The sequence below is a fragment of the Leptopilina boulardi genome, unplaced genomic scaffold (genome assembly GCF_019393585.1).
Source record: "Leptopilina boulardi isolate dan_hultmark-lab unplaced genomic scaffold, ZJU_Lbou_2.1 LbouV2_112, whole genome shotgun sequence".
Taxonomy (NCBI): domain Eukaryota; kingdom Metazoa; phylum Arthropoda; class Insecta; order Hymenoptera; family Figitidae; genus Leptopilina; species Leptopilina boulardi.
Window position 1 is genome coordinate 3,190,776 of NW_026137655.1, and position 17,396 is coordinate 3,208,171.

Here is a 17,396-nt window from a genome sequence, read left to right on the forward strand (position 1 = left end):
TGAGAAAGCTCTTGTAAGTCATGCGTAGCAGTGTGTTACTTTGTATACTACCAAATGTCAGTTAGAAATAACCCTAAAAAATACCAAACTACCAAACGTTTTGTTATGGTTGTAATGTTATCTTCAAGCCGGTCGTATAAATTGTTTTTAAAATAATTTGTTGGTGATAAAATGACAAATACGATTATTGTTATAAAATAGTAACAAAGTACATTAAAATTTGATAATACATATAAGATTTCAAAAGTATTTTCAATAGGTATCAAAGTTTCTCGAAATAGATAAAATTTCTCTTATCTACTGATTTTTATTAACAAAATATTGTTAATTCGCAGTAAATTTCATATTAATTGTGTTCTAAAACAATATTTTTCTTTTCAAGAATATTTATTAATTTTATGTAATTTAAAAATTAATTTCCAGCTAATACCAGTATTGTATCAAGACTCCTTATGGCCCTGGGCTGAAATTTTTTTCACACCAATACTTTTAGCCTTCTGTAATTTAATTAATTTGTACTGTAAGTACTTTTTATTTTTCATACTTAAATCATTAGAAGTAAAAATTCTAAAATGAAGTTTTTTTCCAGAAAATTCTAAAGTGGATTCGTTGTATTTAGAACTTGGGATCTTTAGAAACATCATCACTAGAGCGCAGTGTTGCATTTTAGTTACGTCACTTCCAGGCGTGGTGTTTAATCGTGTGTGCTCTGTGCGTGCGCTGAAAATGGCCGTGATGAACAGTCAAACGTACGAAATTCTGTGATTTTTCCGTATTTGTGGTTTTCCTATGTAGATGTTATCGTGTGATTGTGATTACGAAATCGTACTCAAGTTTCAGTGAAAAAAGGGCGTCGACACGCCAAGTGTTTTTTGCAAAGTGAAGTCTGAGGAATTCGCGTATGCGAAAGGATTTTACCGCAAAATAAGGTGAGTTCTTCTTGATGACCTTTCACTCACGGAAAAGCGTAATAATTTACTTTGCATTTTGAGAATAATAAAAAAAAGTTTCAAATTTCAGTTTCATATCGTATCTGACGAACAATCACGTTGACAGAATAATATAGTTTTTTATGAAAAAAAAGAAAAATCACAACCAAGTTTTCTGATCGTATGGGAGACGCGCCTGCTACATTCGCAGATTGAGATTGCTGATGTCCTCTAAGGTCTTTTAAAAATTTCTCCTGATAGTTGTGCGGTTTTAATCATCATTTGGCCACTAATTTAATATTGAGGTTAGAAAGAAAATTTGAAAGGTGGGTTAGGGATTCAGGTCAATTGTGTCAAAAATTGTTGATTTCCAATCTTTAAAACACCAGCACCTGTCGATTTGTTTTCAATCGGTGAACAGACAGACGTTTGGACAAATGGACGAACGGACGGAAGCCACGAGACGAATGTCTTTAGATTGCTTTCGTGGATTATTATCAGTTTCTGTTTTTATTTAGCAAGAAATAATTTTCATAATTCAATTTTACTGCTGAGCCTGTTTTTATAAGCAGCTAGAAAAATTAATTTAATCCTTAGAGTATATTATTTAAAGGCTCTGAAAATCGATGTCAGAAGAAGATGAAGAAGAACGGGTTAAATTCGCCAATTTATAAAAGTCGACATTAAAAGCAATTTATTATTCCCTTGTCTTTGGTGACTTGTGTCATAATTTCAATTGTATAGGCTCAATTCAATTTATTCAGAAGTAGGTAAAGTTGTTTTTCTCGACTCATTAATGAGGAGCGTAGGTTTATTTTACAAAAGTGGATTTCGTAACACGGGAGGAACTTGCTAAGTTGAAATTTACATTTAATTTATTTGCGAAATCAAAATAAAAATCATTAAACTTGAATATTTTTCGCCGACCCCTTTGGCCTTTAAAAGAAAAATTTCTTGTCCTATTTTGATTGATAGTCTACGGAAATCTGTTGTTCGTTTAGAAGCGCAATAAGTCATTGGCATAAATTGTGTTTAAAGGAATTTATGATTCACTGAACAATGACGTTAATATCTTACAATAACTATTTTATAGTTTCTAGTCAATTATAATTGTTAGAAAACTTGAGATGATACTGGACGTCCAGTATATATATTTTTCCAAAATGCTTGAAACCTTCTGAAACTAGTAAATATTTTTATTTTCTTTGAATTGTATAAAATATGTATTATTTAATCAGAATTGTAGATGTAAGAGTATATTATGTCAAATATTCTGATCCAGCGAAATTTGCCTTATCGCGACGCAGTATCAGTTAAAATATCATTCTTATCTAACTTCTCATGGACAATAAACGTGATATCTCAATTATTATACTGATAAACTAACGATAGTAGAAAAATTCACTTGTTTGAAACGAAGATTTTTTTTCAATTTTCTGATTATGCAAAACCAAGATGCAAAAGTTTGAGATTTTATATAGAATATGAGGCCATTGACTTCAGTTGTAGAAGCGAATGATTTTTGTAAGTAAATATTTACATATCGGCCTTTCGCTATTATGCAAGAATTAAATATATAAAAACTATTTAATGAAAGTCAAGACCAATGGTAAATTAGAAGGCCTCTTGGATGGAATGTTGGTCTAACAGTCATGTCCTAGTTTTCTCTATTGCAAGAATTTCTTACTAGCACATTAATTATGCTACTTCAGAAGAAGTTCTTTCCAAGTTTAACAAAGTTTTTGCTTTTTTAAGTATTATTTCCTTAAGTTTCAGTATTTGCAGTTATACACACACACACTTTCTTTTTTCTCTCCAATTTATATTCCTTTCTAATGCTTGTTTATCAAATCATGCAAATAATTGTTGAGTTTTATCTTCATGTTCGTTAATATAAAAAAATTTCTTTTTTGCAGTTCAGTAAATTTTTTTATTTCTTCTATTATTCGTTACAAAAAAAAAGAAGTGATTCTTTGAAATCTTTCAATACTTACAGTCAATAAAATTGAAAGTATGTGAAAGCAAAAAGGAATGATGTCATTAAGTCATTATTGGCTGACAGAAAGTTTCCTATAATGATTATGATAATATTCTAAATATTAGGAGAAACAGAAAAATATTAGTAATTAAAAAGAATTTGAAAAATATCATTTACTCTTGAAAAAAATATTATAGATTTATAAAAATTGTTTCATTTCTTTCAGGTGCCTTGGATTTTCATTTGTAATTCAGAAATGGATCAGAAACTTCACATTAATGGATATCTGAGAAATAAAGTTAAAAGTTACTTTTACAATTAAAGGATTTTTTTTATCAAGATGCGGGAGAGATTTAATATGATCCCCTGGAAATTAACGGGGATCTGAACAATTTATATTAAATTTAATTAATTGGAATTTATTATTTATAATATAAAAAAAATGAAGATTACTTGAAGCTGATGCAACTTCCAAATGAGTTTTTAAAGCTGATTGAAAGATTAATTATCAGGAATTACTTCAAAAACCAATATTAATTACCAACTTGTGTTTGATCATGAAAGACTTGGTATTTCTCAAAATTTATTGAGACTATGTCTTTTAACAGATATTTTCATAATTTTCTTAGGTGAAAGTAACTTCGTCAATTAAGTATTATAGTGAATGCTTTTAGTTTTGTGCACTATGTAAAAAAAAGAGGTGTGCATCGGTGTGTTATTTTTTTTTTATCAAAACTAGTGAAATAATTTTACAACAGTCAATATGTCGTTTTTTCTATCAAATTTGAAGAAAGCACTCCACTTCGGTGGCAATGATGCAAAGAAGAAAAAACTTTATAACAACATCAAAATGGATTGCGATCCAGAAGAATTTTGGGAAATGGTTGGAGAATTGGGAGGTGGCGCTTTTGGAATTGTGTATAAGGTAAAAAATTTAATTTTTTATTAACATATAAAAATAGAAAAAATAGAATAAAATTATTTTATTGAAGAATATAATTTTGGGTCCTATTAATAGTAAAAAATAAGAATATGATGATTTAAATTTGAACAATTTTCAATGGTATAAATAAATTTATAAAGTAATGATAAATAATTATTTAAATAAGAAATACTATTTTCCCCCAAGATTGTAAGAAAAGATAAGGAAGTAAATATTCAGAAATATTTTATCATTTGTTGATAAAAAATCAATTACGAACTTAATAATGACTAGTAATTGCTATGATAAATTATAAAAAAAAACCGCATAACACATTTAACACAATTCTGTCACATTTGGAATTATTAATCATTGATTTTTAAAAATTTTGTGATACCAATAATTACGTAAAATAGAATTTTCAATTATATATTATTGATAATTAATTTCTTTTTTAAATAAAATGTAATAAAATCGTGATTTAAAAAAAATACTTAATATTCTACTTGACACAAATAAGCACGTGAAATTGTAAAGCTTCTTCTCTAATTTTATTATACTGAACAATATCGAACGACGTTCAATAATAATTTTTACGACGAAACTTTACGTCTTTAACTGGAAGTTATTTAATTGCAGTTTAAATTAAACAAGTTATAATTATCTAACTATTTTTTTCAAAAAATGTTAATAATAAAATTTGAAATAAATTATTTCAGAATAAAATGAATTTGAAATCTAATTAAATCAATTAAAAATAAATATTTAACTTATTGAATTTAAATGTCTATCTTAATTATTTTGCATATTAATTTTCAAACAAGATTTGTAATATGAATATTGAAATTAGTTTTCTTCTTCTAGCAAAAAATAAATTATAAAAAAATTCTTTGAAATTAATAAGCTGTTTTAATTTTAGGCACAGCAAAAACAAACGCATCAGCTGGCTGCTGCAAAGATGTGTGCACTTGATGGCGAAGATGATTTAAGTGACTTTATGATTGAAATAGACATATTGTCAGAATGTAAGCATCCTAATGTAGTCGAACTTTATGAAGCATTCTTCACAGAAGGCAAATTATGGGTAAGAATTGGAAAAAATTAAATGTCTAATAATTTAAATTACCTTGAATCATTTTTCACGCGAATTAAACTCACTTAACGTCTTAATTTATAATGTAGATGTTAATTGAATACTGTGATGGTGGCGCAGTTGATTCAATAATGGTTGAATTGGAAAAATCATTAACCGAACCACAAATAGCATATGTTTGTCAAAATATGGCCAAAGGTCTGTCATTTTTGCACAAATCCAAAGTTATACATAGGGATCTAAAAGCAGGCAATGTTTTGCTGACAATGCAAGGCGGTATTAAAATAGGTAAAAAAAAAATAAATTTAAAATTTATTCTATTTTTAAATTACACGCATAATTTTAATTAAATTTTAATTTTTCTCAATTGCAGCTGATTTTGGGGTCTCGGCTAAAAATAAACAAACCCTACAAAAACATGATACTTTTATTGGAACGCCCTATTGGATGGCGCCAGAAGTAGTTTTATGCGAAACATTCAGGGACAATCCTTACGATTTTAAAGTAATTTTTCACTATTGTTTTAATTTTATCAATTTGTTTTTTGTACTTTAATAAGAGAATGTAAATAATGTGATTTTGTTCTTCGCCAGGTGGATATTTGGTCTCTAGGTATAACTTTAATAGAATTTGCACAAATGGAACCACCAAATCATGAAATGTCTCCAATGCGAGTCCTATTGAAGATTCAAAAAAGCGATCCACCAAAGCTTGATCAACCTGGCAAATGGAGTAAAGAATTTAATGATTTCATTGCCAAGGCATTAATTAAGGATCCCGCTTCAAGACCAACGTCTGAAGAATTACTTAAGCATTCATTTATTAATCGAACTCTAGATTCAAAACCGATTAGGGATTTATTACTCGAATATAAGGCTGATGTTGTGGAAGAAGAACTTGTTGACGAAGAAGCTGAGGTACAAATTTTTCTTTTTACTTTTCTTCTTTTTTTTAATTTCTCTTTTAATTTTGTTCGGTTTTTTTTGTCTCTTTTTTTTAACATAATCATACATTGTAAAGAATTCCATAAAGTTTCGTATAAAACAAAACCCTCTAGTTCATAAAACTGAAATTACTCTTTTTTCGTAAAATACCTCTTGACATCTCGGGTATTTTTTGCATTCACTGAAATAGCATGTTTGAGAATAACAGTTATAATAATAATAACGAGAAAGAAAAATGGAGCGCTCGCTTGAATTATAATATACGGTTAACATGTAAATACATTGTTACACGCTTGCACTACAATAGAAGGCCAAAAAGGCGAAAAAGCACAGAGAACAGTATCAGCGAATTGGTAAGCTGCTTTCAAGTGATAGCGTCAATAGTAGTCACTTATTAGCAAAGATATTACCACCATTTTTTTTTGTTTCTTTGGCTGATTCAAAAATGTATTTCTTTTTTTCTTTAAATAGAGAAGAACAATTAACTGTAGATGTAAATTATTTTTTTATAGAAAATATTTGAATTTCTCTGAAAATTTTTAAATATTGCTAAAAAAAATATAAATTTTAAATAATAATTATTTTTAATAAAATACTGTAGACACTATTGCATTTTCTACAATTACCTGCAGGGAAATCTAAATATTATTCTTTATTTTGTGAATTGGAATTTGTAATGTCAATTCATTAAAAATTCCGTAACATTGGATTTCTATTATATATTTGCACGAAATAGTTTTTAGCTTCAGCATATTTAGATGATTACGCAGGAAAGAAGATGCAATTATTGTTGTTTTATCATATGTCATGCATATATAATTATTGCTGAAAAAAAATGAATAGTTTATAACAATATAAAAAAAATGCAAGTCACAATTTTTTTGCTATATATTGCAATATTATTAATTTATTATTTTGAATTCAATTTTTATATCATTTCACGTTCTTTCTTTTTTAATTTCTAATTACAATATGGAATTAAAAAATAAATAAATCGTGAATGTGCTGTTGTAACGTGTAACTTTATTTATTCGGCTGTGCATGCGGCTCTCCTGGGCCTCGCCAGCCCCATCGCCCGTGCGATTGCCAGGTCAGTAGCTTATCGGCCATAATATTTTCTCCAATCTTTTTTTTTTTGTTTTGTTTTTACTTATACGCCAAATTTTATAATATATTTAAACTTTGCCTTGTGCAGCAAAATCACCATAAAATCTCTTAGCAAGCGGAAGTTAATAGACTAATTTTTTCTCGAAAATTTAAACTTCCGTTTACTATTGAGAAAAAGATTCATCAATATTTTATAATTTTAGTTCTTTTTGATTTTATTTACATATACTTTGATTTATTAAAATAACACTAGTTTATGCTATCTGTGTTTTTTATCGCAAAATTATTTGCAATTTATAAATTTATTAAAATTATTTGATATTTAATTTTTTTTTTAAAGAATTTTATTGTGACTTGCAGGAGCAGCGCACGTCACAGCTTCCACTGGAACTGGATCAACTCGGAGATGACTCTGCATCTGTACGCAGTGACATTGACGTTAAGGGTAATTATAATCCAATTATTTATTTCCAAATTTCCATTTTTTAATCAACTTTTTAATAATAAAAATGTGAATTTTTAATTACAGTTAATGATAAAGAAACGACAATTGCACCACCCGTATCTGTTAAGAAGGAAGAGAGCAACAAACGAGAAATTACTCGCGATGGCGAGAAGGAAGAAAGAAACAAGAAAATACGAAAAACTGACTCTAAGGAAAATATTCCATTATCAGTTGAAAAGAAACAGGTATAATTGAAGAAACAATTTGAGGAATAATTTTAAAAAAACATATCGATTCTGAAAAATGTTTTTATTTGTTTAGGCACCAAAACCGCCAGCTACGGGTGAGACAAATGAAAGAAGACTGTCCAGAGAAAAAGGTCCAGCACCACCTCCACCACCATTGCCACGTCAAGATAGTAAAAATGACGAGAAAGAAAATGTTCCAAAAATTGAGATAACAGATCGTCCCAAATCGGCAGCAATTGATGATAACAAACAACAAATTAAAAATGTATCAATGCAAAATCATAACAAGGAGGATTCGTCGAATCTCAACGGCGAAAGTCAAAAGTCAATTGAAAAAAATATTTCAATGGATAATTTGGAAAAAATTAAATCACCAAAGGTTGAGGAAAATGCAAGAAGTCCCGAAAAGAAAAATGTTGACATTAGACCAAAATCAGCAGAAGGCAAAAGACATTCGGGAAGTAAAAAACAAATGAGTATTGAGGAGAAGAGAAAATCCGCACCAGTACGTCCCGTATCTAGTGATGAATGGAAGAAACCTGTTTTAAATAAACAGTGTTCATTGGAAGAGAAAAACAGGTATTTGAATAATTTAATTATTTTTGTTTTTCGTAAGACAAATTTAAAAATTAATAATAGTATAGCCAAAAATATTAAATATTATTTTTAATTTCAGACTTGAACGAAAACCGTCAATTGAAAATATTAAAAGCATTCAGGAGAAACGTCGATCCGTGGAGGAGAAACTTAATGCTGTGTTGGAAAGGCAAATATCAATGGAAGTTGGAAAACGTATTAATGATTCCATTGCCGAAAATGCGAAACAACCACCGAAAACGCGAAATTCTACCTTCTCAGAAAAGAGTTCTGTCAAAGCCAGTTCAACAGGGGATATTAAAAAGAATTCGGAGATTCGTGAAGATCTTGAAAAATGTCGTAGCGAAGGTTCTTCTAGAAATGATTCGTATGAAAATGTCTCAAAACCTAGTCGTGAAAGTCCACCAGGACAGCGTACAAGGGACAGGAGAGCTTCTGGTTCTGCGGTTAATGTTGCCGTTATTACATCAACGCCTAATAGAAGCAAAAGTATATCAAGATGCGGAAGTGGAGATAATATTGTTGTTATTACTGGTAAGTTGAGTGTATAATTGTTTTAATTTTTGTTTTCTTTTTTTTCTTATTAATTTAAAAGTTTGTTTTCATTAAAATTATATCAATAATTGTGTTTAGGAAAATCGGCAATTGATCAGGAAATGCGTCTAAACACTTCAACAGTAAGGATCACGACTGAAACTCCAGATCCGTCAAACAGTCTTGCGAGCAATGTGAGTCAAGTGACAGTTGTTACAACTCATCCACCAGTTCTTGTTGATGCATCATCAACACCACCACCAAGACATTCCTCGCCAACGTCAGAGGTTGTTATCGTCGCTAACGAGACAAATAAAACACAAGTAAACGAAAGCTCAACTGACGATGATGGATTTCCTAGTCTCGATAGTTTGGAGTATACACCTCAAGAACAATCAATTGTCATTACGGACGCAAGTAAGAAAATTGGTAAAAAGTTAGATGAATCCGAAGTCATCATAGTCAGTCCAATAGTGGACGAGTTACAAGATACTAGTCACGTTTCAGTTGTTACAGTTGGTGACGAGCAAGAACAAGTGAAAGATTCATCTGTTATCGGTAAATGCAATGTTGTTCGAACAGGTTCATCATTGAGTGATATTAGTTCAACTGAAAGATCCAGTGACAGTGGTGATGAAACAAGTAAAACATCAATGATTATAGCGAGTTCCAAAGTTGATACAACCGAGGTTGACGATGCTGGACGTAAGGCACCAATTAAAATGAATGGCCAACTTAAGAATAATCAACCATCGCATGTGAATAGAATTCCAAAAATACAAAAACAAAGTGAAACTAATCTCAAAACACAACAAAAAGAAAAACGTGTTTCTCCAGATAGCTACGAGGGTTCTCGATCACACAGTGATTCTGGATCAACACGATCTTATACACCGAGTAAGAGTGTTGATCGTTCAGACGCGGAATCAATTTCAACAACCATCAGTCAGGACAGTCGAGGATCAAATAAAGAAAATCACATTGGCCGTGAATCACGACAATCTTCCGAAATCGATGATGAAGTGGTTCTTCGTCGCAAACCAGAATATAATCGCGACGTTCCACGAACAACGCGGACTAAAGAAGACATACAAATGATGAATCTAAAGAAAAAGACGCGAAAGCGAACAAGAAAATTTGAAATTGATGGTGTTGTTGTCACTACCACAACATCACGTGTTATTTACGGTGACGATGAAAATGGAAAAGTGTATGATGATCAAATATTCAGAAAACAGGAATTACGTGAATTGAAAATGTTACAAAAAATGGAACAAAAACAATTTCAAGATCTCTCGCAGAAAGCACAATGTAATAAAGATCATCAGGAGAAACGTTTTGAGCAAGAGAGACAATTATTGGAACGTGGTGCTGAGGCCGATTTAGAAATGCTCGCTCGACAACAGAGACAACAAATTGAACGCGCTGAAACACAACAAGAAGCCGATTTAAGGTTAGCGTCGAAAAAAATTCGTAGCGAACAAGAACGTGAATTAAAACAATTCCGCGAGGGACTGAAACAAGATTTGAGACTGATTAAACAAGAAGTTGATTTAATGCCCAAAGAAAAGCGAAAGAATGCATTTAAAGTGCGTAAAGAAAAACTCGAATCCGAACACGAGGATCGTGAGAAATTATTCTTGGAGAAATTGAACGAAAATCATGAAATGTCATTGAGACGTTTGTCGGATAGTCATCGTGAAAAAATAGCCCTCATGGAGAGACAATTTCTTCAACAAAAACAACAATTAATGAGAGCACGTGAAGCTGCCATTTGGGAATTGGAGGAACGTCAAATTCATGAGAGACAACAATTATTAAAGAGACAATTGAAGGATATCTTTTTCTTACAACGGCATCAAATGTTGATTAGACATGAAAAAGAATTGGAACAAATGAAACGAATGAATCTTCGAAAGGAGGAGGAATTAATAAAACGACAGACAATTGAACGTAGAAATTTGCCAAAACGAATTCGTAATGAGATGAAGGCACGAGAAATGATGTTTAGGGAATCGATGAGAATTTCTATAACGTCGACAACACCTGATCCAGATGCCGAGAGAGATAAGTTGAAGAAATTCCAGGAGAACGAGAAGAAAAGGTATCGAGCGGAACAGCAACGTTTTGAATTAAAGCACTCGCGACAACTCGAGGAAGTTAAGGCTCAGTGCGATGCAAATATCAAGGAACTTGAACAATTGCAAAATGAGAAGAGAAAAATGCTGATGGAGCATGAGACAATGAAATTGAAGGAACAAGAAGAGGCTTATACCAAGGAGTTGAGAGAGTGGAAAACTCTATTGAAACCACGTAAACAGGTATGTCAGATTATTTTCATAGTATTTATTTTCTATTTTCTTGTTTTTGACAAGATTTTTATCACTTTTGGCAATATATTACAATTTTTTTTAATTGTTGCATCTAATTATTGTTTGATTGCGCAAAGCTATAGCTTCTTTTTTTACCAGCATAATTTCAATGTGCGACAAATTTTTATTACAATTTGATTTTTTGCAATATAATTAAATACTAATGAAATATGAAGCAAAAATTAAATAATTTTGAGAGGCGTGAGTTTTAATTTTAGTATTTCATTTTCGCCAAGTCGTGAAAATTTGAATAATGTGTGCCTACACTTTTTCTTTTGTAACAAACACATTCTTGACTACCCACACTCGTACTTATGTACCTGTATAAATGGTGTCAACATATGCAGCAAACCTTCACTCTTATATACGTTAGTATAATAATTATTATCCTTTTCTTTGGACTGTTTCAATGCGGGAAATGTATATTTTATAGTTGGTTTTAAAAAGTAAACAATTTTTTTATTCCACAGATATTTAATTTTTACAGAATGTCCGCAAAAAAAATTTCAAATGTCAAAGATTTTTATAAAAAGAAATTATAAAACAAATGTCAAAATTTTATAGCGAATATTTAAATAAGAATTCAGATAAATTTGCAGTCATCCTGATTTTCGTGTTCCTTTCTAATCGTAAAATATTTTTTTCCGAATTTCTTGATGAGGACGAGGTCAGTTAGATCAATATTTTGCGGATAAAACATTTTTATACCTCAGTATTTGTCGAATGAGAAAGTCATTCTCTCTTGTATATGGAAACGAAAATTTTAAAAAAGAAAATTTAAATGAGTGATACTATTGTTGTAGAAATTAGAGGCGGAGCTGACAACTGAAATGGAAGCATTGGAGACACGTTACCGCGGCTATTTACCTTCTCGTCTTAGCGGCTTCTATCTTACTACTTTTGACTACTCAACTCTTTCATTACCCGGTACCTTAAAAAGATCAACAAAAATCCCACACAATTCCACTCCCAATTCACCTTCTTCATTTAGCATACCTCGTGTAAGTTTGAAAACCAGCGGTTCCGACACAAGTTCATTGAGCAGCACGCTCTCCAGAAGATATTCTAAATCAGACCTTGTTCCTTATTCGTTTCCTCGTAATTAGTGATTATGTTTTTTTTTGTTCTTTTCTTTTTTTCTTTTTTTGCATTTTATCGTTTTTTGCAAAATTCTTGTCCATCACGCTTTTGTTCGTCTATATAGAAAAAATATTTCGTCTCAACGTTTCTCTCATCGATTTTTGCTTTATTGCGCATAATGTTTTTTTTTCAGAAATTTATACCATTTTTCGAATATCCTCATCTGAATAGAGTAAGTCTCTCCTTAATAATTGTGAGGTTTTTTAGTCTTGTTTTTAAACAAGATTATATACATTTACACGTATACATTTAACAAGAAACATTCAAACAAAACAAATTAATTTTCTTGAGACAATTTTTTTAGAATATTAATCTTTAAATTTAGTATTGCTTTATTTTTTTTTTATTTTTTTTTGCAATTCTTTGTTTTACTAGTTTTAATATTGTTTATGATTAATTTAGGGTAACATTCTGAAATATTTTTATGGTAGTTTTTTGAAATATGTTAATTATTCATAAGTACCTCAAATTGTTGTTACCTTTACAAACTCAGGATAAAATTGTGTATTTTTTTCTTTTCTTTTTTTTATGTTAAAAGCTTGTAATTAAGCTCATTTTTGTAAAAAAAAATGTTTGTCCGTCACTACATTCCATTTGTGTGGTTAATGTCACAGGTAGAAAGTGTTAAAAAAATTTTTTGTAGTAGTGCCATAAACATTCCTATTATTGGTTTGTTGAAAATATATTTAAAAAAAGTACTTTCATAAAGGGATATGTACCTTGTACTAATAGTTAGATAAAAGGTAATTTGTTTTTATTGTTTATTATCATTTTGTTGTTGCTTTACGTTTTCAAAAAAAACGCTTCATTTGATTACTTTCCTGAAAAATCAATAAACAAACAATCCCTGAGAAATTGTAGTCAAGATCATGAACGAGAAAAAGAGTCTTTGAATTGAGCAGGTTAGTTATTACAAATTTTGGATTATAATAAATTTATTCAATCTGAATTCTAGTCGACATAGAATTTGAATTAGAAAATATTGTTTATTTGAGAAGGGAGAAAAATAGATGGAGATTTTGAAGATAAATAAATAAAGGGAAAATAAAATATATTTTTTTCAATGTTACAGAAACTGGAAGAACAATTTGCATTGCAATTGGAAGAACAGGAATTAATTTATGGACCTAGTGCTATTCCTCTGTGCCTGCCACCAGATTTACCTGATCTTACACATCATACAGCTAATTCAACACGAAGTTCATTATCTTCCGTTAGTGAGGGTTAAAAATTGACAAAAAGATATTATTCGATTTGTCTGAGAATAATTGAATTAAAGACTACATATTGCGTTAGTTGTTATTCTTCCAATTAAATCTGCTGAGAAACAGTTAAAAATGTGCTGATATATGAGGAAAAAAACAACAGATTCTTAATAATGGAATTGTGATTTAATGAAAAAAATACATCTTCCACACTGAAGAATTTTTTTACTCAACACTTCAAATTCCAAGAGAGTCTCGTTTTTCTTTTTTCTCAAAAAATAAAAAAAAAAATACTGGAAAAAGTTTTGCTCAATATTATATTACGAAGAGTTTTCCATATACTCTTCTTGTCAGAGATTGTTTTTGGCTCAGAAGAAAAAAATTTGTAAATAGTTTATTATCGACACACAAGGAGAAAGTATAATAATTGGTACAATTCCGCCTATAATCCACCCGATTAGAGAAGCGAGAAATATATCAACAATGCACTGATTTTTATAGCCTTCTATTATAAATATATATTGTAAGCATATACAGAGTCCATTAAATGTCAATTCGATTGGAAAGAAAGTCACATAAATATAAAAGTATAAGGGAGAAATTAAGTGATGAAGAATCTTTACGATACAATTCTAGGTATGATTTTCAATTTGTTTTATAATAATTATATTTTCCAAATTATCAATTTTTTATCGTTATTTAATATTTTTCTTGATTTAAAATTTAATAATCTGAAATAATTTTTTGTGAAAAATTATTTCTGGTTTTTTTTTTTAGTTAAATGTGAGATATAAATGACGACAAAAGTCATCTTATTGTTATTATCATAAGTAGAATCGTGTTTGGGATACTTTTTTTCATTTTTTTTCTCAAGTGCGTACCGGCCTGTAAATAAGGTACTTCCCACGCATCGGGTAGGCTATATAGTAATTTCTTATTCATGATGATTTTATAAGCAGTACGGTTACGTAGTGAAATGAAAGAAAGCTATATTTTGAGTCTTTTTAATAAATTTTAGAGATTAGATCGTAGCAATCGTGTGCAACATGTGCGTGCCATGGGGCATTTTGTAACATATTTACCCGCGGATAAATATTATATATATTATATATAAATTTTTTGACTTTAGCCTTGAGACTCATCAGAAATCAGTTTTTTTTTTGCTAAACTATCACGATTCTAATATTACTGTTCAAATAATGAAAAAAAAATTAAGTTTGGACTGTTAATCGTGATCGTTTGGCCTCTGTATAGTATTGTATATTAATGAAATCAAATGACAACACCAAATACAGTATGCGTTATTGCGTAGCCTTACAAGCTTTTAACGAATCTCTAAAAATTTCAATGTGCATGCTTACATATTTAAAACAAAAAGAAAAATATTTCCCATATTGTTGATAGAAGGGCGATAATATTCTTTTTTTAATTATTAAAATCTAGACCAACAAGAATTTTTTTAAGATGAAAAAAAATTGAATTAAACAAATTTTTTGAGGGTCTTCAACTTAATGATCACTTTGAAAATTAAATTTATTATTTGAAAAAATCGGCAAGAATAATTGATTTACTTTACATTTATTAGATTTGCCCTTTTATTCGACAATCATGTCACATAGACAATAGATTAAAAAAACAAAGAGAATCCTGTTAAACCTCGAGACGTATGATTGTTTTATATGAAAAACAATCTATAATACACCATACCGTACTTTTTAAGGTTTTTCATTAAATCTGAGGATGCTGAATGGAAATAAAATCGTCTAGTGCACTAAAGAAAAATGCCTTCATTAAATCAAATAAATATTGCGCTAATTACATGTAAATATTATATACTATAATTACGTGCAGATATATATGAATATTATCAAAAAAAAGAAAATATTTCTGATATGAAAACCTTTTTTTCTCAATGCACAGATAATTTTACTTCTTATAAATTTTATTCTAAAAAGGCATTATGTTTTGAATTTTTTGTTTAGTTTCTTTTTGTTTTCAGTTTTCCCGTAACTTAAAATCAATTACATCTTCCATTTGATTACGCGGCACATATTATTCATACTTGCAACAAACAAATAAACAAATATATGAACAATTAAATGTTCAATTTATCGCGAGCTTTACGAAGATATTGAAATATTTTGCGCTGTTTATTTATTTATTTTTTTATCACAGCCTATTTTTTAGTTGTGTATATTTATGTATCGTGGGTGAATTGTTAAATAGTTAGAAGTAGAGTTTCCCTCCATAAGAGACTCGCTTGTACATAAAAACAATTATTATACAATATTAACATTTATCGTTGTAGCACATGAATAACGAGAAAAAAAGAAAGAAGCTAGCACCTTAAAAATGTTATTTTTACATTTAATAACAATTTGTTGCGTTTTTTTTTATCGGTTCATTATGAAACTTTTTCGTATATAGATGAGTTGTCTTGAAACCAAGAGTTATTATTTGATGAATCGTTACTAATTTGAAAAAAAACATAGAATGTCGTGAATTCGAGCGACTGGACTGAATGATAATAATAATGTATAAAAGAAAAATCCATTGTTATTGTGTACCTTTTTTTTATATATATATTATATAGAAAGATGTTCAAACGGTGATTAAAACAATTGGGAAATTTTGATCTCCCATCACCCATTATGAATATTTGTAAAATGAAAGTTTACAATCTTTCGCTTTGTTCGTTTTGTACATAAAATAATACCCTCGAAAAAATTAAGAGAGAAAAAACAAGTAAAATCGACAAAAGGGAATATAAATATATTTTTATATATAAATATTCGGTGCCAATGTTTTTTTTTGTTTTTGTTTAAGTAACATATAAATATGTTCTTCCATTTATATGAAATTTGAGTGTTATTTCTAATTATAAAAAAGTAATTTATTAAATACTTTATATTATGTAAGTCGTTTTGTATAGCTATTATATAAAATTAAGGAAATCAAAATCAAATATTTGATTAATGCGAAATGTTTTGTATTCCTTTTTGTTGTATTGAGGGGAAAATATTTATATCTTTGGTGAATTGTATTTATACTAATAAAGAAAGAAACAAATAATTGCGCATTTTAATTATCAACGTGTGCAAATAAAAAAAAAAGAATTGAAATGACAATTGAAAAGATCCGATGTATTGTATATATACATATCAAAAGAAAAATAATATTTTTAAGTAATTGCTCAGAACTTGAATTTGAATAAACTTGAAATCCCTTAATTTTTCAAGGGAAATTTTAAAAGAATACAATAAGTTTACGTGGATTTATTTTTAAATATATTTAAAAGTGCTGAACACAAAAAATAACAGAAAAGTATCCACGTAAATTTAATGTTCAATTCTCAGTTTTGACTTGGGAATAAAAACTATTAATTATTATCATTCTTAATTACGTTTGATAACAAGGTAACGTTATATGTTATTAAGAAATATGTAATAAATATTTCAATTATACTTTTAAATTTAATATTTTTACGTTTATTTACAACCTTGAAATAATTTATTATTATGTAATAATTCCCTTAATTTTAAAACAACTATTATTTAAGTTTTCAAATATATTATTTTTTTGGTAAAATAAAATATATTTTACAAATTATTTATATTGTAAATATTTATCAAAATTTTGATTTGCTTTCGCAAAAATCAGACTAAAGCGAATTTCAAAATTAATAAATTATTCACAAATTTAATTGATTAATTTTTGTAATTCGCTTTAAAGTTTGGATAAATGCAATTTCGGCTAAATAAAAATTCGAATAAACTTTTTTATCTTTTATCTATATATTTGAAGTCCATTTGAACAGATTGGTTTCTATATCTTGTTAAAATCTCATCAATATCGAAAGGTTTCTAGTACTATTTTTTCAGA

At 28.9% G+C, this 17,396-nt stretch overlaps 1 protein-coding gene across 3 annotated transcripts; it reads left to right on the forward strand.

Annotated features, from left to right (window-relative positions):
* Window positions 1-424: 424 nt before the first annotated feature.
* LOC127281519 (serine/threonine-protein kinase 10-like) lies at window positions 425-16,986 on the forward strand. Of its 3 annotated transcripts, none has more exons than XM_051305246.1 (13): window positions 425-520; window positions 590-929; window positions 3,134-3,832; window positions 4,749-4,913; window positions 5,012-5,210; window positions 5,296-5,426; window positions 5,516-5,839; window positions 7,334-7,418; window positions 7,503-7,663; window positions 7,740-8,245; window positions 8,343-8,797; window positions 8,897-11,118; window positions 11,973-13,073. In XM_051305246.1, exons 3-13 carry the CDS (start codon window positions 3,671-3,673, stop codon window positions 12,273-12,275), a joined length of 4,713 nt encoding a protein of 1,570 aa, XP_051161203.1. In that variant the 5' UTR covers window positions 425-520; window positions 590-929; window positions 3,134-3,670; the 3' UTR covers window positions 12,276-13,073. The 3 variants fall into 3 exon arrangements, with proteins under 3 accessions (XP_051161203.1, XP_051161210.1, XP_051161217.1); XM_051305253.1 differs by lacking the exon at window positions 11,973-13,073 and adding an exon at window positions 13,382-16,986 and having other exon boundaries at window positions 429-520; XM_051305260.1 differs by lacking the exons at window positions 425-520; window positions 590-929; window positions 3,134-3,832; ... (1 more) ...; window positions 5,012-5,210; window positions 5,296-5,426 and adding exons at window positions 6,174-6,219; window positions 6,933-6,956 and having other exon boundaries at window positions 5,655-5,839.
* Window positions 16,987-17,396: the final 410 nt, after the last annotated feature.

What these genes read in the sequence shown, in the direction of transcription:
- LOC127281519 (XM_051305246.1), top strand. Translation starts at nt 3,671, where the DNA reads ATGTCGTTTTTTCTATCAAATTTGAAGAAAGCACTCCACTTCGGTGGC. An exon ending in GCAAGGCGGTATTAAAATAG is followed by an intron (nt 5,211 to 5,295) that starts GTAAAAAAAAAA and finishes TCTCAATTGCAG; the next exon opens with CTGATTTTGGGGTCTCGGCT. An exon ending in TTGTTGACGAAGAAGCTGAG is followed by an intron (nt 5,840 to 7,333) that starts GTACAAATTTTT and finishes TGTGACTTGCAG; the next exon opens with GAGCAGCGCACGTCACAGCT.